The sequence below is a fragment of the Mirounga leonina genome, unplaced genomic scaffold (genome assembly GCF_011800145.1).
Source record: "Mirounga leonina isolate KUSES-001 unplaced genomic scaffold, KU_Mleo_1.0 Mir_195, whole genome shotgun sequence".
NCBI lineage: Eukaryota > Metazoa > Chordata > Mammalia > Carnivora > Phocidae > Mirounga > Mirounga leonina.
The window spans coordinates 5,103,210-5,128,066 of record NW_023270490.1 but is presented as its reverse complement, the minus strand read 5'-3'; the positions used below and the strand labels follow the sequence as shown (position 1 = coordinate 5,128,066).

General features: G+C 39.0%; 1 protein-coding gene across 1 annotated transcript in view; it reads right to left on the bottom strand.

The window, feature by feature from the left end:
- The window catches only part of DOK5 (docking protein 5), a 162,423-nt gene that overhangs the window by 67,336 nt on the left and 70,230 nt on the right, over nt 1-24,857 (bottom strand). Inside the window, exon 2 of the mRNA XM_035025425.1 lies at nt 15,520-15,627. Coding sequence (XP_034881316.1) covers nt 15,520-15,627 — 108 coding nt within the window. The remainder of the gene's footprint in view (nt 1-15,519; nt 15,628-24,857) is intronic.

The following is a 24,857-nucleotide window of genomic DNA, read 5'->3' as shown; positions in this document are numbered from 1 at the left end:
TGTTGCATCTTCCTTAAAAATAAAAAGCTACACACACTAAAAAAAGAGGTGCTTAAACTGAAAAGTGAACATGAAATTTATAAAGAGAATGGAATTTGGAGTGAAGGGCACTTTTCTACACTGTCAGTGGGTATGCAGTTTTGTCTAACCTATCTGGAGACAAGTTGGCAGTAGCTACAAACATTTTAAAGGTGCAAGATGTTATCTGAAAATATCACTTCTAAGACTTTTCTTCCAAAAAGATTAGCATGAGCCCATAAAGACAGATGCACATGTTTTCCACCGTGATAGAATCTGTATTAGCAAAAAACTGGAAACACTTTTGTCCATTGATTTGGGTATTTTTAAACAGATTTGGGTCCATCAATATTTAAGTGTACTCTTAAGCTATTAAATTAACGAGGTGTAACCACTAAATACTGACTTGGAATTACAGTCAAAATGTGAGGGAAAGGATACTAGTATAATTAATGTGACCATTTAGTTTATCTCATAAACCAGAATATTGTGAATGGGAAAGGAATTCCTACTAAAAGTTATGAAAGGACTTGAGGCTCACAATGAGTGAATGTCCTGGGGAAAACTGTATTTACAATCTCCTTAAACAAAATATGTATAATAGCATATAATGAATTACTCCATTTTTGCTTTAAAAATATCATCTGTGTATGTGTGAGAATATGTTTCTCTTTGTATATAGAGAGAAAAGAGACTGAAAAGTATACAATCTATTAGTATATTTTTCTGAGGACTGGGACTAGGGTCCAGGATGAGGTTCTTTTCTTTTATTTTACTCCATGCACTTCAGAATTGTTTAAATTTGTTACTGTGTGATGTTTATAACTTTAAAAATAAGAAGAGAAAAACAAAAGGAAGAAATCTGCCAAAAAATTTTAGATGAAGGAAGTGGATCTCCATCCTTTGTCAACACATCTCCTTCACTAGTGACTCACTTGGCCAACAACATTCTGTGATTTCTTCCACACCCAAAAATCATTTGACTAATTTTTCACCAACTTGAGAAAACCTACTTTTTTTCTTTTGACATCATTTATTGAGAGCTTTTGTATGCACCTGAATTACAGTCTAGTGTTTCCACACAGATCAAGTCCAAAAGATATGCTTCTAAGAAATTCATGTAAAAATATATATGCATGGGGGCAAAAAGCATTTATAATCAATGAAGTTTGTAGCTAATTTTCTATTTGTCTTGTCCTTATTTTGGTATGTGTATATGTGTGTTTCTTAACAATATAACTAAGACAAACAAACTAATAATGGTAGAGCAAGCAGATTAAATTTTCATAAACCCTCAAAAACTGGGGACTCTATCCAAAACGGAAGGACAACTAATCACTTCAAATGATAAGTCAAATAACTGTGGATTTGGGATAAGAAAAAAGTCATTTAACTGACATGATTGTTTTATCAGGTCATAGGTCCGAAATGACTGGTTTAAACAAGTTAGGTTTTTAAACCAAAAGGGCTTTAAACCTCATGCAAATTAAATGAAATAATCAGGTATAAACTCAACAAAACATGTATAGGATATGGAGGTGGAACATTACAAAATGCTGATGAAAGAAATTTTAAAAGATTCAAGTAAATGGGGTGACATACCATGTTCATGAAGTGAAAGACTTGACATAGAAGAGATGTTAGTTTTCCCACAATTTGACATATACATATATATATATATATATATATATATATAGGTTTAATGTAATTCTTCTCAAGATCCTGACATGGGTTTTCTGTAGACACAGACCAGCTCCATTTAAAATTTTATGAAAAGACAAAAGAATAGCTAAAACAATCTTGGAAAAGAGAATAATTGTATCCAATATTAAAGATTATTACACATCTACAGTAATCAAGAGGGTATGACATTTAGCAGAGAGATAGATATATGGCTCAATGGAAAAGAATAGAGAACTCAGGAATAGACCCATGCTAATATGCCCAAATGATTTTTGACAAATGTGCAAAAGCAAGTAAATGCCAAAAGAATAATTTTTTTTAAACAAATGGTATTGGAGTAATTGGAAATCCATAGGTAAAAAGAATGAAACTCAACCTACCTCTGATAGCTTATACAAAAACTAAACTCAAAGTGATTCATGGAATTAAATGTGTAACATAAAACTATAAAATGTTTGGGGAAAAACAAACAAACAAATGGAGAAAATGTTCAGCATCTAAAGCTAGGCCAGGGGCACCTGGGTGGCTCAGTCGGTTAAGTGTCTGCCTTCCGCTCAGGTCATAATCCCAGGGTTCTGGGATCGAGACCCACATTGGGCTCCCTGCACGGCGGAAGCCTGCTTCTCCCTCTCCCACTCCCCCTGCTTGTGTTCTCTCTCTCTGTCAAATAAATAAATAAAATCTTTAATAAATAAATAAATAAATAAAGCTAGGCCAAAGAGTTCTTACATTTGATACCAAAAGCATATTCCATAAAAGTAAAAATTCAAATACTGGACATCATCCAAATTAAAACTTTTGTTCTGCAAAAGACCTTGTTAAGAGGATAAAAAGATAAGCTGTGGAATGGGAGAAATTATTTACAACCACATATATGACAAAGGACTCATATCTAGACTATATTAAAAAAAAAAAACTATAAAAAAACCCAAACCGAAAATAAATAAAATAAAATAAAAACTTCCAAAATTCAATAGTTAAAAATTGGCAAAATACATGAAGAGGTATTTCATAGAAAAAAAATATACAGATGGCAAGTTAACTGTATAAAAATACGTTCCACATCATTAGCCATTAGGGGACACAAATTAAAACCAACATGAGATGTCACTATCAGAATAAATAAAATAAAGAACAGTGACAACACCAAATGCTGGTGAAGATGCAGAAAAACTAGACCACTCATATGTTGCTGGTGAGAATGTAAAATGGCACAGCAACTCTGTAACGCAGTTTGGCAGTTTCTTATAAAACTAAAAATGCCACCCCATATGATCTAGCAATTGCACCCTTGGGAATTTATCCCAGAGAAATAAAAGTTGTATTTGTAATAACCAAAAACTAGAAACAACCCAGATGTTCTTCCATCGGTGAATATAAACAACCTGTGGTAATCCATACTAAGGAATACTGCTTAGCAATAAAAAGGGTTATTGACACACACAACAATTTGCATCAATCTCAAGGAAATTATGGTGAGTAAAGAAAGCCAATTTCCAAAGGTTATATACTGCATGATTCTTGAAAAGAAAAAATTATAAAAAACATATTAGTGGGGTGCCTGGGTGGCTCAGTTGGTTGAGCGACTGCCTTCGGCTCAGGTCATGATCCTGGAGTCCCTGGATCGAGTCCCCACATCGGGCTCCCTGCTTGGCAGGGAGTCTGCTTCGCCCTCTGACCCTATCCCCTCTCATGTGTTCTTTCTCTCTCATTCTCTCTCTCTCAAATAAATAATAAAAAAAAATCTTAAAAAAAAAAAAAAAGAGGCTCTTATAAAAAAAAAAAAAGAAGTTTAAAAAATAAATAAATAAATAAATAAAAAACATATTAGTGCCTGCTGGGGTAGGGACGTGGGGGATGTAATTACAAAAGGAAACACAAGGGATCCTTTTGCTGATGGAATCATTCTAATTAACTAAGGTGATGGGTAAAGAAGCCCACAGGTGAGAAAATTGCACAGAAATAAACACATGCACACACATGAGTACGGGTAAACCTAGGCAAATCTGAATGAAATCACTGGATTGTATTAATGTCAGGATCCTGGCTAGGTTTAATATAATGTTTTCATTTATATAATACATTTGCAAAATGTTTCCACTGGGAAAAACTGGATAAAGGATATACATTTTCTCCGTGTTATTTCTTACCACTGAATATAAATCTACAATTATCTCAAAATAAAGTGTAACATTGAAAAACGTAAACAAATAGTTTTCACCTGTGTTCTTCGGAATATCTCTACGAGCCTCTGGGAACATGAGGACCAGTGGGGTAAGAATGAATGTGGGGACCTCTCTTCCCCACTCCAACCTCCATTCCTGCTTCAATGAGAACAGTTCTTTCTTTTATTTACCTAAACGCTGGGCCATCTAAACAAGGTATCATGTGAACTAAGACCCTATCTCTGGGAGGTAGTGTACCATGGGTATTAAGAATGTGGGCTTTGGAGTCAGAATGCCTAGGCTCCATCTCTAATTCTGTCACTTCCCAACTGTATAATTTTGGGCATGTTCCTCAACTTCACTCATCCTGAATTTCCTCATCTGTAAAACGGGAATGATAATACTCTCTGTCTCATAAAACTGCTGTGGAATTGAACTAACATATCTGAAGTATTGTGTTCAGTGCCTATTGGGACAAAGTAAGGTCTCAATAAATATCAACTATTAGAATGATCAACGGAAAACCTCTAGCTTAAACAGTATTGCCCAAAAGCACAGGTATTTAAAGAAGTTATTTATAATTTATTCCAAAGGGCTTACAAAGTATAAAGTGCCCACCTTACATTATTTCTAAAAAATCTTCACATAACCTTGTGAAGCCAGTCTTATTATCTTTTTCCCACTTTGTCGATTAGAAACTTAAGACACAATTTAAATGTGGTGAACAGCCTTTCTTTCCCCAAACCCATGGTGTACTATATTCTCCCTTCTACCACAAATTCAACCAACATTTAATGAATGCTTATTATATTCCCTATGTTGATAAAAATGCTGATGGAGCAGAGCTGAACACACAAGACAGGATCCCTGGCCTCCTGGGGCTTACTGTTAACTAGCACTAAACAAGCATAGAAGTAAATGAATGACATACTTTCAATAGTGGTAAGTGTTATGAATTTAATAAGAAATGTGATTCAGACTTACACAGAGGGTTCAAATAAGGCCTTTCTGAGGCAATGACATTTAAGTTAGTATCTAAAGTAAGCGGGCGCCTGGGTGGCTCAACGGTTAAGCGACTGCCTCCGGCTCAGGTCATGATCCCGGGGTCCTGGGATCGAGTCCTGCATCAGCCTCCCTGCTCGGTGGGGAGCCTGCTTCTCCCTCTCCCACTGCCTCCCGCTCCCCCTGCTTGTGCTTGCTCTCTCTCTGTGTCAAATAAATAAATAAAATCTTAAAAAAATAAAAAATAAAATAAAGTAAGAGAAGAAACCATGGGAAAGGCTTTGCAGACCAAAGGAACAGCAGATGCAAAGGCCCTGAGATGGAACAAAAGTGCAGCAAGGTGATGAGTGGCATGGGATAGTCTGAGATGTGTGCTGGAGCACAATCACTCAAGGCCTTAGTTTTTGCTAACAGCAGTGGGTTTAGATATGATTCTAAGGGTGATGGGAAGCCTCAAACAAAAGATCCTTTAGAGGCATCGCTTTGAAACCAGCTTGTTTCACAACTCACAGATGATATAGGACCCAATGGCCAGGACGGACACCACGGTTGAAGTGTTACAATTTGGACTGACACCACCTTCAGTCTTGAATCAAGCATGGCTATACTGCCTGTTAGACTTTTCTTTCTCTCTGATTTGGTTCTCTGCGTCTTCTTCTACTCTTGTAAGGGAGGCATACAGAATAAACCTATCTTTGACAGCTTTCATGGGTGTTTTGGACTAAAATAAGATCTCAGGACGAATGTGTGTGGCTCTGATGAAAATCCTATTGTAGCTGAAGTGTTGGTGAAGTTTTTCATCATGATGCACATATATATATATACACACATAAGCCCAATATAAATAACTGAAAGGGAAAAAGATGTTCTATTCATCACAAAGTATTATGACAGTTTTGTTTGTAGTTTATACATGCTAAAAGAGTCGACCTACTAAATATAATGTCTCATGTGGACTCCTGCAGGACTGTCACTTTATCCTTCTACTATTATTCAAGAAGTAACTCAAAGATTAAAAAAAGGTTTGGGTGGGAGAGCCTACGAGTCAGTGCAACTCAGAGAGATGTTTGATTTGGTCTATGCTGTATTTTACAAATACACTTAAATGTTAGAAGTTCTCACCAAAAAAAATCTGCATTTCCAGTTTCTCTTCAAAGAGTGGACTGCGTGACAACAGTGGGCTCCTATTTCTATAAGGCAGCAATAATCTGGAGTTGGATAAGATGGAAGCGAAGAAAACCCGACAAGTTGGAGCAGAGACGGGTAAAGGGTAGAGGAAACAGCTACCTTCATCATATGAGGTTGTGTGTCAAGAAATACTTCCCAACATTAATGGGGAAAGGCACATACGTTTAAGTATGTTATCGAATGTTGCAGATATAATCAGTAGTTCTTTAAAATACTGTAATCACCAACATTCATAAGGAAAAGGAAAGATTTGGTGAGGGACTATGTAAGTGAGCCACATCATTAACTTCCTAACATGGGGAATCTGTTCATAATGTAGGAGGTTGACAAAATAAGAGAGATAAAACACATCATTTAGAGTTACAGAAACAACTACCAAGAAAATGAAAGCAAGTTACGAAGGTGGTGATTAGGCCTGGGGAGTTGTATGAGCTTCCTAGGGCTGCCATAACAAAGCATCACAAACTGGGCATCCTGAACATCAGAAATGTCTTCTCTCTGCAGGCCTAAACCCAAAATCAAGGTGTCAGCGGGGGTGGTTCCTGTTGAAGGCTCTGAGGGAGAATCTGTTCCAGGCTTCTCCCCTAGCTTCTGGCAGTGGCCCACAATCCCTGGCATCCCCTGGTTTGTGGCTGTATCATTCCAGTCTCCGCTCCCATCTTCCCTGGTGTGTCTGCGTCTTTTCTTACCAGAACACCAAATCCAGTAACCTCATCCTAAATTGATGACATCTACAAAGACCCTATTTCCAAATAAGGCCATATTCATAGGCAGCCAGGGTTAGGACTTAAACATACATAATTCAGCCCATAATTGGAAGGGAGAGATGAAATAAGCAAAAGTTAATTTTTATCATCAGCCCTTCAATATCATTTGATTTTTTTTAACCTTGTGTGTATTTTATATAGATTTTTAAAAATTTAAGTATCTCTACAACTGTGACAGGGCTGTCTTTATTATTAGACAGTCTTCTCTGTAAGACAAAACCATGCAGTAATTTCCAATGACCGAGAATTTGGCATGATCCACACAGCTCTTTTTATGCTCCATACACCAAAGGGTTTCCTAACATCTCCACTACAGGATACTAGTCTACTAGGCCACAGATCATTTCCTGGGCTCCCTAAATGTTCCTGGGATCTAAAGCAGCCACTGTACCAGACACTATGGTGGGCCCCGAGGACACACAAAGCTGAATAAAGCACAGTTCCCACCTTTAAGGAAATCACAATCCAACAGAGAGGATCATAGCAGGATCCTCTTGGTTGTAACAGAGTTCCCTACCCAGAGTGCACTGGGCAATGAGGAAAATGTATTCTATTGTCTCTACCAGTTAGAGTAAACTCTACCGGTTCTCTGCTGCACATGAGAAAAAATCCAAGATTATGAGGTTTGAATACAAATGGAGAGGAGAGTTACTCCTCTCACATGAGAGAAACAGAGAGAGTCTAGGGCTGACCTGGTGTTCTGTGGTTCTATAGGCTGAATATCTGTGTCCTCCCAAAATTCGTATGTTGAAACCCAATGCCCAGTGTGATGGTATTAGAAGTGATTCTGTCATGGCGGTGGGGCCCTCAGGAATGGAATCATTGCTTTTATAAAAGAGAATCCTGAGAGCTCCCTCATTCCTTCCACCACATATGGACACACCAAAAAGTCAGCAATCTGAAACACAGGAGAGGGCCTTCACCAGAATCTGACCATGCTGGCACCCTGATCTTGGACTTATAACCTCCAGAACCACAAGAAGTGAATTCCTGTTATACGAATCACCTGTCTATGATATTTTGTTACTGCAGCCTGAACCAGACTGGGACATATGGTATCAGGGAGCACAGACCAGCCCCTGACATCTCTCTCTACACTTTTATGGGACATGTCCTATTGCTTTGCCATCCTCAACCCATGGTCTTTTCCATTTTGTGGGCCAAGATGGCTAATGTCCATTTTCTAATCAACAGGAAAGAGAAAGAGATGAAGGACATATCACATTCCCTGCTTACACTCAGGCCAGGATTTAGTCATATGGTTATACCTCACTACATAGGGTTATTTTCTTTAGGTAACCTTGTGTTCAGCTAAAAATCAGCCATCCATCACCAAGGAAGAAAGGGTATGATTAAGGCGTCAGCACCAACCAGACAGAATCTGCCACCAGCATGAAAACAAATCACTGCTTTCAATATGATAGGGGCATCCAGGCAGAAGGGGCCCAGAAGACAGGCTAACTTGGGGTGGGTCAGGAAGAGTCCCGGGGAGGTAAAGACACAGTAGGTACTTCAAGGGATCGATTAATGTCTGCCACATGGACCAGGGAAGAAAAGGTGTCTGTGCAAGGGCAGGAGTATGAGCAAACGTGGTGATGGACTAGACAAGAGAGGGCATAAGGAAGAGGGTGAATCTAGGACAATTCCTTGGCTTCAGACTTGATTAACAGAATGGATATCAGTGCCTCACACTGAGACATGGAACTCCAGAAAGGAACCAGGCTCAGATAGGAAAGAGAGTTAATTCAATTGTGAACATATTTCAGAAGCCTCTGGCACACTGGTGCATACTTTTATCTCCTTGAACACTTAGAACAGGAAAATGTGGTTTGGGTACTATAGTTAACCCCTTCTATCCACTCTACCTTTGCCTAAGAAATGTGGATATGGAGGCATTTACCATCTGGGAAAAGCTTCCGAGTAATAAGTTATAATTTAATCGGTGGAGATGTGAAGAGGCATGTACTTACTGGTGTAAGTGAACGCAGCTTCCAGAACAGGGTCTGGGGGGTAGTTTCTTGCACAAAGAGGGAATGACTCCAAAGCTAGTGTGTGAATATTGAAAAAAGAGGCTATGATATACAGTAAAATTTTGAAAAGATGTATCATAGACAGCTACGTCACAAGAGGAAATGTTTTAGAAGAGAAAGAAGCTGAGTAAACAAGAATGAGTCATTAGTACAGAATACATCAACACACAGACACACAGACATGCAGACACACACACACTAGTGATAAGCTGGTGGAAATTCTAGAGAAATGATTTTTAGGATGTTAGCCTACTGTGAAGAACCTGGAATCCTACTTTTGCAGAAACCAAGAACAAGGTCTAACAATGGGTTTGGGAGATGGAAAGTGACCTACTCACTTAGGAAGAACAGAATGACAGAACAAATAACTCTTGGCAAAAATAATAATGGCTATTACTCTTTGCAGTGAGAGGGTCTCCCATTTTTCTGATACATTCATGAACATGTATTCATTTGATACACAAGTTAACCCTATGATTCTGGTGAAGTAGGAATGACCATCCGCAGATGCTCACTGTTGAAATAACAACAGGCCAAGTGGACATTTAATAAACAAGGTAACACACATAAGCAGCATATCCAAAACTGTTCCTTAGAATTAAACTTATTTGTTCCATGGAACATATGATTAAAAAAAAAAAAAAAAGTAGCTCCATGGCCCAATTAGTTTTGGAAATGTTGACTCAAAGTTTACTCAGGTGTCCTAACCGTAGGTCTCCTCAGAGGCTCTGATAAGCTACAGTGGATTAGGAATCTCAAGAATGGATGAAAATGTTGCAGTTCCCAAACTTCTTTGACCACAGAACCCTGGTCCTCCTGGAACTCCCTTCTTTCAGAGTCCCTGGAATACATTTTGGGAAACACTGTATTAGAGAATCAGTTAGAACTGTCCTTCTGGCCCAGAGTGAACTGAATCCTGTAGGCTCAGCAATGTGTGATGATGGAGAAGCCATGCTGTGACTTACCTTGGAGGTGTTAACATTAATTAAACAAGGAGACCATTAGACTGATGTGGCTCTCATGCCCTGAGAGCCTATGGAAGCAAACCAAATCACGAGCCTGTAAATGCCTCAAGGTGATGAAGTCAAAATGTTAAGGACAACCAATCACAGCCAACTAGGCTTTAAGCTACAGCCAATCAATAACTGCCTTACTTTGCTTCCTCCTTTTCACAATAAAAGTCCCTCCCCAACTCCTCTTGGTGGGGGATTCCTACCACTTCCAGTTTGGTGCTGTATGACTTGAATCGATTTTTTGCTCAAATAAACTCTTAAAATGCTCAATATGTGTCTTTTAACAGAGGTCACCCTTACACAGAACTGAAGTAACCTATCATCCACGTATGGTGGCAAAGCCAGGATTAGAAAGCAGGTCTCCCAAATCTGGGTCCAGCATACTTCCCACGCCACCATTTGGCTTGGTCTCAAAAACAGTAGATGGTCTTCCTTCCACTTAGATTGCCTTCCAATTGTTATTCATTTTGAAAAAATAAAATTATTCATAGAAACGCTCAACCCCTTCTGGTTGGGGTGAGCCACTTTGATTTCCTAAATGAAAACAGTGGAACTTGCCTTTAACAAGAAGGTTGAGAACTATATTTAAAGTCACTGGAGTATTAATATTGTTGCAATTACAGTTAATCAATTTCACAGCCATCTCTGACAGCAGTGGTGCTTGAGCGGAACCTCATGGAAGAGGTAAAGAAATGAAAAATGAATTGTTCTGTATGTGCATTATTCATGTATTTATTTTCCTATTTTTTTTCATGAGCTCATCTTTAGCTACATTTTCAGAGAGGAAGGCATCAAGTTTTAAAATTCTGCAGTCAATTTCCTGTTTTATAACTTCTAATAAGAATCAGATATGCAAAAGTGGCAATTTTTTTTCTTAATAATATCTCTTAAGAATGAAACAAAAGAGGCGCTGTGGTCTCATCAATGCTACAGATTTCCTCCACACCACCACTGTACTGATCAAAAAGCATAATGGACAGTTCCTCATTTCTTTCCGAAATTGCTTTATTTATATTTGAATAAATTCTGAAATCTGGTCATGGTGTGTTACTTATAACCTCAGTATTTTATTATCAAGATTCATAAATTACACAGCATTTAGATAAAAAATGCATATTGCAGTTATTCTGGCTTTTTATATGCCCCCAAGAGATTAATACTAAATGTATCAGATCTGAGAGAGTAAGGAGGATGAATGGCTACAGGAACTCATCAAGGGCTTGGAGGCTTAATGTAGATAATTCTTCCATTCTAATGCTTTGAACTTTGGTTAATGATTATTATAGATGAAAGAGAATGTGGCTTACCACAGTCCTCAAAGATTTACATATTAAATTCCAAAGCCAGCAGGTAGAAGTCTGAAATAGGACAAGTTTGTCCTCAATCTTCCCTTACTTGGTTCACATTCTGGGGGGATCATTATAATCCACTTTGGTTTTACATTTGAGTTTGTCCTCCTAAAACTTCCCAACCCTGGCTTTTTCTTCCCCCATCACTATCCACTCCATATCCTTCAAATCAAGATTCCTTTTCCTGGCTTCAGTGGTCTCAAGTACAGATTTCTTTTGGTAAGCTAAGTAAGAATATGACACAAAGCCATTTGTATGTACTCTGTCTCATCTATTGATAATATTCATTGCTTCTCAACCAATAGTTTAAAATATGTCTACTACGTATTAGGCAATGATTACTGATAGTGAACCATGCCTCCACCCTCCCCCCCCCCCAATAAAACCTGCTCTTGTGGGCCTTATTTTATGGTTGTGGTGTGGGGAAGACAGTAAGAAATAGCCAAACAAATATACATGTAGTGATAAGTGCTGAAGAGAAAAATAGAGATGGACAGGGTGTGTCAAAGGATTCTATATTAAATAAGAGATCAAGGAACAGCCTCTCTTAGAGGAGGAATTTGAGCAATGACCTGAACAACATAGGGAAATGAGCTACATGGATATTTGTGGGGAGAGCATTCCAGAAAAGGAAACACCACACACAATGCTCTCAGGAAAGCAGAGAGCCCAGGGTGCCTGCCGCAGAGTAAAGTGGGATGGGGGGACTGAGCAGATGAGGTGACACAGGGGACAAGGGATCAAATCATGTGACTGTGTAGGCCATTATAAAGACCTGGCTGAGGGTTTTGCATGGACTACCATGATGTGATATGAGTGTTTTGAATAGACTCTAGAGGGCTGGGCATTAGGCAGCCCAGTGGCTTGGACCACAGCGGTAGCAACAGAGGTTGTGAGAATGTCTGGAGTCTCTACACATGTTGAACACAGAGCCAACACCACTTGCTGACAGACTGGATTTGGGGAGTTCTTATAAAGTATTCCTCACTTGTCTTCTTTCTTCTCTTAGGTATGGGAAAGTCTGTAAGCAAAGCATAGCCTATTTCTTTATTTTTCTATATTTGGTACAGGGGATTGTGAGGAATCAGGGATTTCTGGGCTCTATTTGGAACTCTGCCAAAACAAGAAAGGACTGATCAACATTAGCGGTCACACACAATGACTAGACAGGACAAGAGTCTGATGGTGTCTTAGTCCATCTGAGCAGCTGTAACAAATTACCACAGACTGGGTGGCTTATAAACAAGAGAGATTTGTTTCTCACAGTTCTGGAGCCTCGGAAGCCCAAAGTAGCCACTGGCAGATTCAGTGTCTGGTGGAACCACTTCCTGGTTCACAGATGGCTGTGTCCTCACATGGAGGAATGAAGGAGGGAGCTCCCTGAGATCTCTTTTATAAAAGCACTAATTCCAGTCATGAGGGCTCCACCCTCATGACCTAAACACCTCGCAAAGGCCCCATCTCCAAATGTCATCACATTGGGGGTTAGGCTTCAACACATGAATTTTGGGGTGACACGAACATGCCATCAGATGGTGAATTGTAAAGTTACAGACCAGCTGAGGTTCTCAAGAGAGAGCTGATGCAGAACCACAGCTTCTGGCCACCTAGGAGATGAAGCCTTTAGATGACCTTGTTAATTATAATGAGAAGGCGATAAAGAACAATAAAGAAAATAGTCAATCAGGGTAGGAAATCTGGTCACCAGGATTTGATGGACCTGAGACATGGAGGGAAGGAATCAATGTCAGTTAAGGAGGAGAAACCTGGAGAAGACTCTCCTTTTGTCCTATAGATAAACCAAACACCTCCTTGGGCATTTTGAGCTCCCTTTTAAGGCAAGGCCTCTCAAGTAAAAATGAAGCAAGCCATTCCCGCATCATTGTTCACCATCTTACTATTAGTGAAGATACTGGGTAAACTTGTGGGATAATTGGGACATAATACACCTGGTCCAAACATCTGGATGCCAGGAGTTTCAGGTGTTAATAGAAATACTGAGATTGGCTCAAGATTATTTGCAAGGGTTCAAAGGTATGCTATCACTGCCCTCATGGATCACGGCTCCTATCTAATAGATTTGCAAGTCACCAACTCTTGCCTGAGGACAAACACCCTTATCTGAATAGTGGACATCCGTGGCACCTAGAAGAGAAATGGTGGAGGAAATTCTAGACTCCTAAAGAGGTTTCCTTGGGTTCTCCCTTACGTTAAAGGTAGGCTGGGCACTCTGGAAAACAGTATGGAGGTTCCTCAAGAAGTTGAAAATAGAGCTACCATACGATCCAGCAATTGCACTACTGGGTATTTACCCCAAAGATACAAAAGTAGGGATCCGAAAGGGTACGTGCACCCCGATGTTTATAGCAGCAATGTCCACAATAGCCAAACTGTGGAAAGAGCCAAGATGTCCATCGACAGATGAATGGATAAAGAAAATGTGGTATATGTATACAATGGAATATTATGCAGCCATCAAAAGGAATGAGATCTTGCCACTTGCAACGACGTGGATGGAACTAGAGGGTATTATGCTGAGCGAAATAAGTCAAACAGAGAAAGACATGTATCATATGACCTCACTGATATGAGGAATTCTTAATCTCAGGAAACAAACTGAGGGTTGCTAGAGTGGGGGGTGGGGAGGGAGGGATGGGGTGACTGGGTGATAGACACTGGGGAGGGTATGTGCTCTGGTAAGCGCTGTGAATTGTGCAAGACTGTAGAATCTCAGATCTGTACCTCTGAAACAAATAATGCAATATATGTTAAGAAAAAAAAAAAAAAAGAAGATAGCAGGAGGGGAAGAATGAAGCGGGGGAAATCGGAGGGGTAGAGGAACCATGAGAGACGATGGACTCTGAAAAACAAACTGAGGGTTCTGGGGGGGTGGGGAGGATGGGTTAGCCTGGTGATGGGTATTAAAGAGGGCACGTTCTTCATGGAGCACTGGGTGTTATGCACAAACAATGAATCATGGAACACTACATCTAAAACTAATGATGTAATGTATGGGGATTAACATAACAATAAAAAAAAGGTAGGCTGGGAAGGAAGCCGACCTTGGAATATGGAACTTCATTATGAAATGGTGGGGAAATAGTACACATGGAAGATATAACTCTTGACTCCCTTCCCTACTTATCTCAAAGTCTTGCTTAGTGCTTTTTCTTCCTTATGTATGTGCAGATGTGCCTATAAAGCACGGCATATGCTTTATTTCTCTAAATTGCAAAGGAATACAGCTCGCCCTACTGCTTTTCATTATTGGATAAACCAAGGTGTCAACACAGGCCCTTAATAAGAAGTTGTAAACTCACCACCTGTGGAGAATTTGCATAAAAAGGAAAGATTATTCACTTTCTATCACCTAGCCAAATTTCTGTGCTAATGAATCTACTGGCTTCACATAAAATTTTAAATGGCACGTAGCCCCACTCCTGATAAAATCTCACCAAATAAGCATCAGAATCTCAAGATAGAATACTGAAATAATCAAAATGTTCTGCCATAAAAATAAACAATTCCTCCATAGACAAGAGTAGTATTTTCCCCAAACAGAAACAACCAGCACCTTGGGGGGAAAAGAAGTTAACCACACATTTTTACATAATTTCATGAAAAGAGAAAAGACACAGGCTGCCCATTAACAAGGACCATGGAAAAATATTGCCCTGTAGAGGGAAAGACATGGCTAATTTGTAAATCCAAGTCTGCCTTGTATCTTCTTTCATTTTCTACTCCCAAAGGATGTATTTTAATACACCATTACTATTTTTAGTGAGGAAAGCTGACTACCACTATTCAAACTGCAAGTCTGAATTAAATTTAGTCATCAAGCTTAAAAAAAATAAACTAATGAGTAGAACTTCCTCCTCCTTCACCATTCATCTGTTTTCCAGGTTCTTCCCCTCGTCCTCATCCCACATTCCAAGCACTGAATGAGGATCTAATCTGCATCAGGCACTAGATGTGCTAGATACATGGAGACCTATCTTTACTCCCAAGGGGCTTCAATGTTGGGAGTTGGGTTTACTACGCAAAATGAAAATTCAAAAAGAACATGGTAAATTCTACACTAGAGATTGGAAAAACAACAACAAATAGTACAAAATCAGAAGAGAAACTTTATGGTAGTCCATTATTTTAAACAATTAACAAATAGTAATTTAGAGATGTTTTGTCCTTGGAAAAAGTATTAATTGTACTTTTGTTAAATGACCTAGACAAGTTTTTAGATTCAATGAACTCAGGTTACCTATTTGTGAACAGACTTCTAGAAAGCCACAACAATCAAGTTTTACCTTATGATAACACCTAAAATATGCAGCACGTTCATCGGAAAATTTCTCCAGTCTTTTTGGACCTTTGCTTGAAGCTTTCTTGAATACTAGCCAGCATCGCTGATATATCTGGGAGGAAATACAATGACAGAGTTCAGCATCACTGACTGAGATATTTACTGACATTTACATTTAAGTTTTCTTTCTGATGTTTTCATGTGTAAAGTATTCATAAGCCATAGTATCATGCTACTTTGGGAAAATAAAATTTTAAAACCCAAAACTGTTTCCACAACAGGCATGTTATGTCATTTGATTACTGGAATCAAATGAAAATGAATATTTAAAGGCAAATTTCTTAACGTTTCACTAACAGTGTTAGTAGCAACATTTCAGAAAAAGTCCCAGAGATAAAAATCCCAAATCAGCACAAATAATATAGGCATTCATGGCACATGCTCTTATTTCAAATGCAATTAAATATGGAAACCCTGGGCCCAATATATGCTGAAGACTTCACTGACAGCCCTAGAAAGAGATGGCCCCTATGTGTCATAAGACATCCCTTATAACTGAGGGTCAAAGTTGGGTGACACACTAGACTAGCTAATAAGTGACAGATAAACACCAATCAGATTCTCCCTCAGAATGTCCAACCCAGAGACTCAAAAACTACTGTCATACTGAGGCACAGGCTGAGTTGAGAGGTCAACCCTGGTAGGTTATAAACTGAGGTTGGTGACCATGTTGAATCACGTGCCTAATAGTTAAGCAGTGGAACCTGGTACAGAGAACTAGATAATTTCTATTCCAGACAGAAGAGACATTTTAGTCCTTTGTCATCTTTCTGTTGCTGACATCTGGTTTTCTTGGAAATCATCTCTGTCCCTAAGAGCTGAATAGAGCTCTTATCCGAGCAACCAAAGCTACCGAGATTGGAATAACCAATATAAATTAAATTAGACACTAAAATATTAATCATACCAAAGAGAGGAAAGTGCAAAGAGCTAATGAGTAAATGAAAAACAATGTTCTCCAAAAGCAAAATAAAATGAGATGTTTTAACCTAAAAATTAATAAGGATGTATATTAATGATAATATTCACTAATAGCAGAGATCTGAGTGGCACTCTTATACTCTCCTGGTGACCTCTAGAGCCCATCTGACAACAACTATGAAGAACCTTAAAAGAATAAGAATGTATCCTAAAGAAAAAGCCCAAATGCAGCCCAAAATTGACAGAGGAATTCTGAGTTCAAGAGCAGACAGGTGGGCACATATTCAATCACAATTATCTCCCTGATCCTTAAATCACCTTCTAAGTACCATATTTATGCGGTTTTGTATAGTCAACCCATAAATAAATTTTACGCACTATAAAGTTTAAAGAACCTCTGAGCTAGTAAGAAGAAACAAAAAGTCCACATAAAACATTTGGCCATTCAAACCATACTCAATTTAAAATGCCTTCTACAACTTTATAAGTAACTGGCAGGTGGATGAGGAATTCAGGTTTGCTACTACTTGTCTGCAATGCTGAGTAGATTCTGTTTTTCTCTTCTCACTCAGTAAACTAAACATTCATTAATCATTTTGTTTGGGGTGGTAAAAAGAACATGAACTCCACTCCACATTGAAGTTTTGCTCTGAATACAGAGGGTAAGATATGTGCCTCATCCTACTGAATGTATAATTCTAGTATTATTATTTATAATAATAATAAATAGAAACTACAAAAGCCTCAAAAATAAGGAAAGACAAAGTTAATGATAGTACTTCTATTATACACAGTAAGTATGTGGTACATAATATATGTAATACAATATAGATGTACGCATCTGTAAGATAATATAGGTAGTCATTGTATTAAAAATGTAGTAATATGAATAGTACACACAGTATATATAGTAAATTATGCTACACCAGTAATATATATGTTACCTATCTATAGGATACCATAGGTATATCATTTGAAATAAATTTCAGAAGGAATTTCTAATGACATGGAAAAGAAGGGGGGGTTGCTTGTTTTTGTTTTGTTTAATAAAAATTAATACTGTAAAATAAATGAAAGAGAATTGTTATTTCTTTTTTTTTTTTTTAAGATTTTATTTATTTATTTGACAGAGAGAGAGCGAGCGAGAGCAGGAACACAAGCAGGGGGAGTGGGAGAGGGAAAAGCAGGCTTCCCGCCGAGCAGGGAGCCTGATGTGGGACTCGATCCCAGGACCCTGGGATCATGACCTGAGCTGAAGACAGACGCTTAACTTCTGAGCCACCCAGGCGCCCCGAGAATTGTTATTTCTTAAATATCCAGAGGCATCAGTAAAATAGTACAATTAAAATCGATTCTATTGGCTTTCATCTTGCATAGTTATTAAACTTATCAAGAAATAAAAAAAGCAGGGAGACGGAAACAAAAAAGTAATTCGGCAGAGAAAGGGTAGCCTTTCAAACAACTGGCACCGGAATAATTGAATATCTGAAGGAAAAAAAACAAATACAAAAAAGCACAATAAACAAACACCTTAACCTAAAACATTCATCTTAAACAAAAATAAAGTCACAATGGACTTAAATATAAAACAAAACTTAAGACTTCAGGGAAAAAAAAAAAAAGACCAAATTTGGGATCATGGTCTGGACAAAGAATTCTTAGACTTCATACCAAAAATACAATCCATAAAAGAAAAACTTGCCAAACTGTACCTTCTCAAAACTTAAAATTTTTCCTTTGTGAAAAACCCAATGAAGAGGATGAAAAGACAAGTTACAGACTGGGAAGAAATGTTTGGAAACCACAAATCTGGCAAAGGATTAGTATCTGGATACATAAAGAACTCTTAAAACTCAACAGTAAAGAATCAAACAATCCAATAACAAAATGGAAGGAAAACAAAAGACAAAAACCATGAACACACATTTCACCAAAGAGGATGCACAGATGATGAAGCACAGAAAACATTATTAGCCATCAGGTAAATGTAAATTAAAACCAAAATGAAATATCACTACACATCTATCAGATTGGCTAAAATAAAAAAAAAAAAATACCACCACCAAGTGCTGAAAGGATGCAGAGAAATTGGGTCTCTTCCACTTTGCTGGTCGGAACGTGGAATGCTACAGGCACTCTGAAACATAGCTGAGCAGTTTCTTTAAAAACTAAACAAGCAACATATGACCACAGTTGCTTTCTTAGGAATCTATCCCGGAGAAATGCAAACTTCCCCACCCCCAACACACACACCATCTGAACATAAATGTTCACAGCAGCTTGATATGTATCAGTGCAAAACTGAAAACATCCATTTATTCTTCAGTGGGTTAATGCGGTCCATCTATATCATGGAATACTACTTAGCTATAAAAACAACTGAACTATCAATACTGCAACAATTTGAATGAATCTTCAGATAATTATGCTGGGTGGGGGGGCAAACCTAAAAGGATACATACTACATGACCCTATTTATAGCATTCTTGAAATGACAAAATTACACAAATGGAGGACAGATCTGGGATTATCAGGGGTTAGGGATGGGAAGTGGATATGTCAACAAAAGGGAACATGAGGGATCCTTGCAGCAATGGAACTATCCTGTATCTTGACTGTATTAATGTCAGTATCTTGGTTATGATATTTCATTATACTTTTGAAGATGTTATCACCAGGGAAACTGGGTAAAGGGTACAGGATCTTTGTGTAAGATTTCTTAAAACTGAATATAAATCTACAACTGCCTCAAAATAAAATACTTAAAATTTTTTAGATGGAAAAATGTAGGGATATTTAAGCAAAATCTTAAAATTACAGCCTAAACTAATAACAGTTATCTACATTCTTCACCAGTCCTCCTTCTGCTGCTATCAGACCACAGTGTAATTAACCGGTGGACTAAGGAACTTTAAGAAGCTACATTGTAAGAGCCATTGGTAAGAATTCAAACATACACTTCTCAGGATAGAGACCCCCACCATGAAAATTAACATTTCCAGTCCTGTGGTTGACACATAGAAGTCTTACCAACATCTCACTCATGTCTGAATAACAGATGAGACAACGGTCTCCCTGAAAATTTGACCACCACCACAGGACTGTAAATACAGTGGGAATAACTGTCACTCTGTTTCCATAAAAAGTGGGGAAAATAGGCTATCATTCTACGATCGGCAACCCCTTTCTTTTGCACATGCCCCTGAAAATGTTTTAGAAATTGAGCATGCTAAAGGTATGCAAAAATATATCCACCGTAGCAAAACATTATTTTCACTTAGGAAGATAATTTATATCTCCTAATTATGCCTCAACTTTCAGACTCACTCTTAAATGATACCATTTCTAACTTCCTCTTATACTTGTTCATTTTCTTCACAATCAAACCAGTCTTTTCCTGGCTTATGTCCAAAGGCTGTTCAATGCAAGCTAAAGACTCCTCAAATTCAGCATGCCTAATGATGTCCACCTTTGATCCATCTATAGCAGGTTTAGGAGATTTTTGTTTTTCATTTTTTGTTTTTCTTCTGTTTTATTAAGTAGTAAGGGCAAAAGTGCAATATTACAAATAATTGCATAAATACTATTACATAAATTCACATGCAACTATTGGTGGGGGCATCACCGTGGAATAGATTACATCATGTTGGTTCATCAGGAGAGAAGGAAAACCGAAATTTGGCTTATGAAAAGGCAGCTCGGGATGTTTGTAACATACAAACACATGGTACAAAATAATGCAAAAGTTGGGAGCAATCGTACCATCGAGGCCATTCCTCATTCTGCCACACATCACGCATCAGTGACTCTCAGCGCTGGTCCAGCATTACTCAAAATAATTGTTAATTATGTAGATTCCTAGAGATTAGCCAAGGTCTACTGACTCAGAACCTCCTGGGGTGGGGGCCAGACAAATTTGCTCTTTAACATGTTCCCCAGGTGTTTTATTTGCAATTTGCAAACCCAGGCCATAAATATTCATAAAGACACAGACAACACAGTGCTTCCCACTCGGGACTGCCAACAAAGAGTTCTCCAACAAATGCTCCATGAGGAGGGCCTCTGTGATGTGTGCTTTCCCAGAAGTGGTACACAGAAGGCTTTGAAGTCGAGCAATGTGAGATGCTGTCATGAGCAGAAGAGAGATAAAGAAGCAGAAATAAATCTGTTCAGCTCCGGTGAACTCTCAACTTCACCGCTGGACACTCTCTGTCCTAAGAATTCTGGGAGAGCCACCTAGTACCTGAGGATTGAAAACTTACCCTAAATATCTCAATATTCTTCCAAGGGAATGAAACAGGACTCCCTGAATATGGTCATGGGTGACTCACTGGAGTAACACAGATGTTGTTAAAAAGATGACAATTTGAGAACAATCCCACTCAAGGGTTTATAGCGGTTTTTTTATTTCCTTAAAATTAATTCATTCAACCATCTCCTTCGTATTTTATATAGCACATCAACTTACCATCTGTAGTACTTATTTTAGTTAACGTTTTTTTGTCAATTGATTTTTTAACTAAATTTTTTTCTATTTAAAAGAGGAAACTGTTATTCCAAGGATAATAGCTAAGTGTAGTTCTCGCTAGACATAAAGAATAGATAATCTTAATGATAAATATACTGTTAGAGAATCTGATGACAGAATAAATTTCATCTTGAAATAGCTCACCTCCCACGCATCAAGGTTCCACAATCTCAGGACTAGTGACATTTTAGGCAAGGTAATTTTTCATAGTGTGAGGGGGTGGGGTGTCCTGCGAGTTGCAGGATGTTTAGCAGCATCCCTGGCCTTTGCCAACTGAATGCCAGCAGCACATGCCCCCCTACCCAGCTGACAACCAGAATTATCTCCAGACATTGCCAAATGTCCCCTGGGGGACAAAGTCAGAACCACTCCTAGAGATGAGTGCACGCTGATTTGAGATTGCACATTTGAAAAATATGAGGCTTTGTGAATATCTTCAAAGTCCTGGATTTGAACAAGTTAATCCGCATAAGCCACTGCTGAAGCCAAAAAGATAAGCACATCACACAGTTCTGACAACCTGGGTGGACAGACACCAGATTTAGCAGTTACATGACAATTTTCTTCAGTGTGCACTTGCTAGTTATTGGTAGTGGCTTTATTACATCTAATTTTCAGCCTTAAATTGTCACCAACCCCTATATGATTTGTACTGGTCTTTTTTCCCCATTTTCTTTAAAATTGGATACCCTTAATAACTGCATAGCTCGAGTTTCAAATCGCTGACACTTACTAGCTTCTTCTCCTAACAAAGAACAGTCTGGTAAATTCACCGAGACTCCCAGTGCCAACAAAGCAGCTGAAACAAGTAAGAATTTGTTTTGAGTTCCTAATTTTATTAGCAGTCCGTGACAATGGGTTGAACAAGAGTCACAAATTTAACTTCTGGAGAACGCATGGACAGTTATAAAGGTGACAGAAAGCAAATTTTGGTAACATTTCTGTTAATTGGAAATTACATAATGCCTCCATGTACAAAATCAGAAAGCCTACGTAAGATGTGTTCATTTAGGTCTCTATGGTCCATTGCAAGTGTCAAAAACTTTTTTCGTAAAGGGCCAGAGGGTAAATATTTTAGTCTTTGATGATCATAGGTCTTAGTTGGAGCTACTGAACTCTGCAGTTGCAGCACAAAAGTGGCCAGAGAGGGCGCCTGGGTGGCTCAGTTGGTTAAGCGACTGCCTTCGGCTCAGGTCCTGATCCTGGAGTCCCGGGATCGAGTCCCGCATCGGGCTCCCTGCTCAGCGGGGAGTCTGCTTCTCCCTCTGCCCCTCCCCCCTCTCATGCTCTCTCTCTCTCTGTCTCATTCTCTCTCTCAAATAAAAAAAAAAAAAATTTTTTTTAAAAAAGTAGCCAGAGAATATGTATAAATGAATGGTGTGGTTATCTTCCAATAAAACTTTATTTAAAAAAATCAGGCAGGGGGCACCTGGGTGGCTCAGTCGTTAAGCGTCTGCCTTCAGCTCAGGTCATGGTCCCAGCGTCCTGGGATCGAGCCCCGCATCGGGCTCCCCGCTCGGCGGGAAGCCTGCTTCTCCCTCTCCCACTCCCCCTGCTTGTGTTCCCTCTCTTGCTGTGTCTGTCAAATAAATAAATAAAATCTTTAATAAATAAATAAATAAATAAATAAATAAATAAATAAATAAATAAATAAATAAATCAGGCAGCAGGCCAGGCTGCAGCTTGCCAACCTCTGGTCTATGGCAGTATTTCTCAACTGTTGAAGCTCATGTGACCTTTTGATCAACCTAAAAATCCATTTGACATGTCCCTCGTGAGAGAAAATGAGGAGGGGCTATAGCCCAGGTGAGAAGCTTTAGATATTCCACATCTCCCCACAAGCCCAAATTTTACTTACATAAAATTATATTAAAATGTTGACCTGGTGCCTTTTCTATGCCCTCCACCACACTTCTGAGTCCTGTCCACTGTCTGGGGTTTACTCCTCTGCAATGAATTTGAATGCTGTCCTAAAGAGAGCTCTCACATGTATTGACACAGCATCCCATCTCTAGCCTTGGGATACAGTTAGCTTTTGATCGTTATCTTTTTCTACGAGGTCAAGATGCACTTTGGAAGATTTTCCATTTTGCCAACATCCCCTTTCTCTAGTCAGGTCGGCTCTTCTCAAAGCATTCCCCCCAACTATCAAGATACACCCCCAGCCACACATTGCTAAATTAGCCTCACTGCTCACAGGCTAACCTTATTTTTACCTACTCTCCAAAACAAACCAAATGCTCTTCTCATCCAGGATCTTAATATCAACACCCAATACTGGCTGCACTTTCCACTGCAGACTGCCGGCAGGGCTCTTTTTGTGCATTCTTTTCTTTCAATTAACTCCCTCCCCTACAGCCCTGTGAAGCACGTGCTTCCCTATGCCCATTGTATAAGGACGTACAGCCTCAGGAAGGTGACTCGCTAAGTATTACTTGAGGGCATGAAGCTAGCAGAAAGCAAGCCAGGATTTCACCTTTGGTTTGCCCTGCTCTGGAGAACAAGCTAACCACGACCCCAGGAGTTTCCCAGAAAAGTTGGACTCCTAGAGAGGCACACACTTATGCCAAGGGTCGAGCCGTCTGTAAGAAGTTTATTTTCAAGCTTATCACAATCTAAAAAGAGACATTTCGTTGTAACCATATGCTCTTTCATCTGGACAACTTTAGAGCTTAGCTATTTCAGAGTGACATTTGCATTTGTAATGTTAAATTCTCTGGCACCAAGCGTTCATCTCCACTGATGGTTTTTAATGGAGTATGTTGGTAACTGGGGTCTTAATATCCCAGGCTAGGACTCGAAGGTATCCTAGCAGTTTGTATGAAGTGTTTGCTTTTAAAAGAATTTCACATGCTCTCTCTTTAAGTGACAAAGTATTCCGTATCCTTGACCGAAGTCCAGAAACCCAAACGTGCAAAGTATTTCTAACTACATTAGAAGTATCTCAGTTTTTCTTGGCCTTCCTTGCCTTGCTAACCTGCAGCCCCTCTTGTTCTCAATTAGTTACGGCTGCAGCTAAGAAACATCCTGACTAGCTGGCTTCCTGCGGACATATGCAGTCAGCTACCTGGGGCTGACTTGTCACTTCTCCAGCAATGCCTGGCCCTCCACTTTGATGCACGACACATGGCCAGAGTAACCAGCTGCCCTCCTAGAGTCTCGGGCTCCTCTATTACTTCAAGACTGAAGAAATGCCACTATCTAAGGACAGCCCAACAGCCACAGAGAATAGGGCCAAAGAATGCAATCTGGGGGTAGAGAGGAAGAGTCTTTAACGAAGACAAAACAGGAGGTAGGATGAGCCCACCAGATAATCCCCACTCTGTCCTGTCTGCCAGGGTCTGCAAAATTCTCCTTCCACATCCAGCTTTGACCTGGATGATCTCTGAGACCAAGGTGGTTGTAACTTTCCAGTCCTACAAACAACGATCATTATGGGATTTCAGAAGGTGAGAGATGAAGCGTATACAAGGAGTTCTTTGTCATCTTTGAATGGTAACTTGTAGGCTGCGACCAAACGCCACTTCCTAAAATAATGAGCTGGTTCAGAATTATTTATTTCATGAAGGGAAAAAAATTTTAATGAGTAAACAACATGATCCCATGCCTATCATTTACATATGCCTTTACTTGTAAGGGAAGAAATGCTAATTTGGGGAAGACTGCACAGTGGGCAGCAAGGTACATTTTAAATTCACTGCGAAGAGAAAGACCAGCAAGAACAGGATAATTAATCATAAAATAAAAGTTGTACAAAGAGGATTAAAAAGCCTTATAAAGCATTCACAGGCAATAAGTTAGCTATTGTCAATCCTTTGTTGATGGTGAGGTAA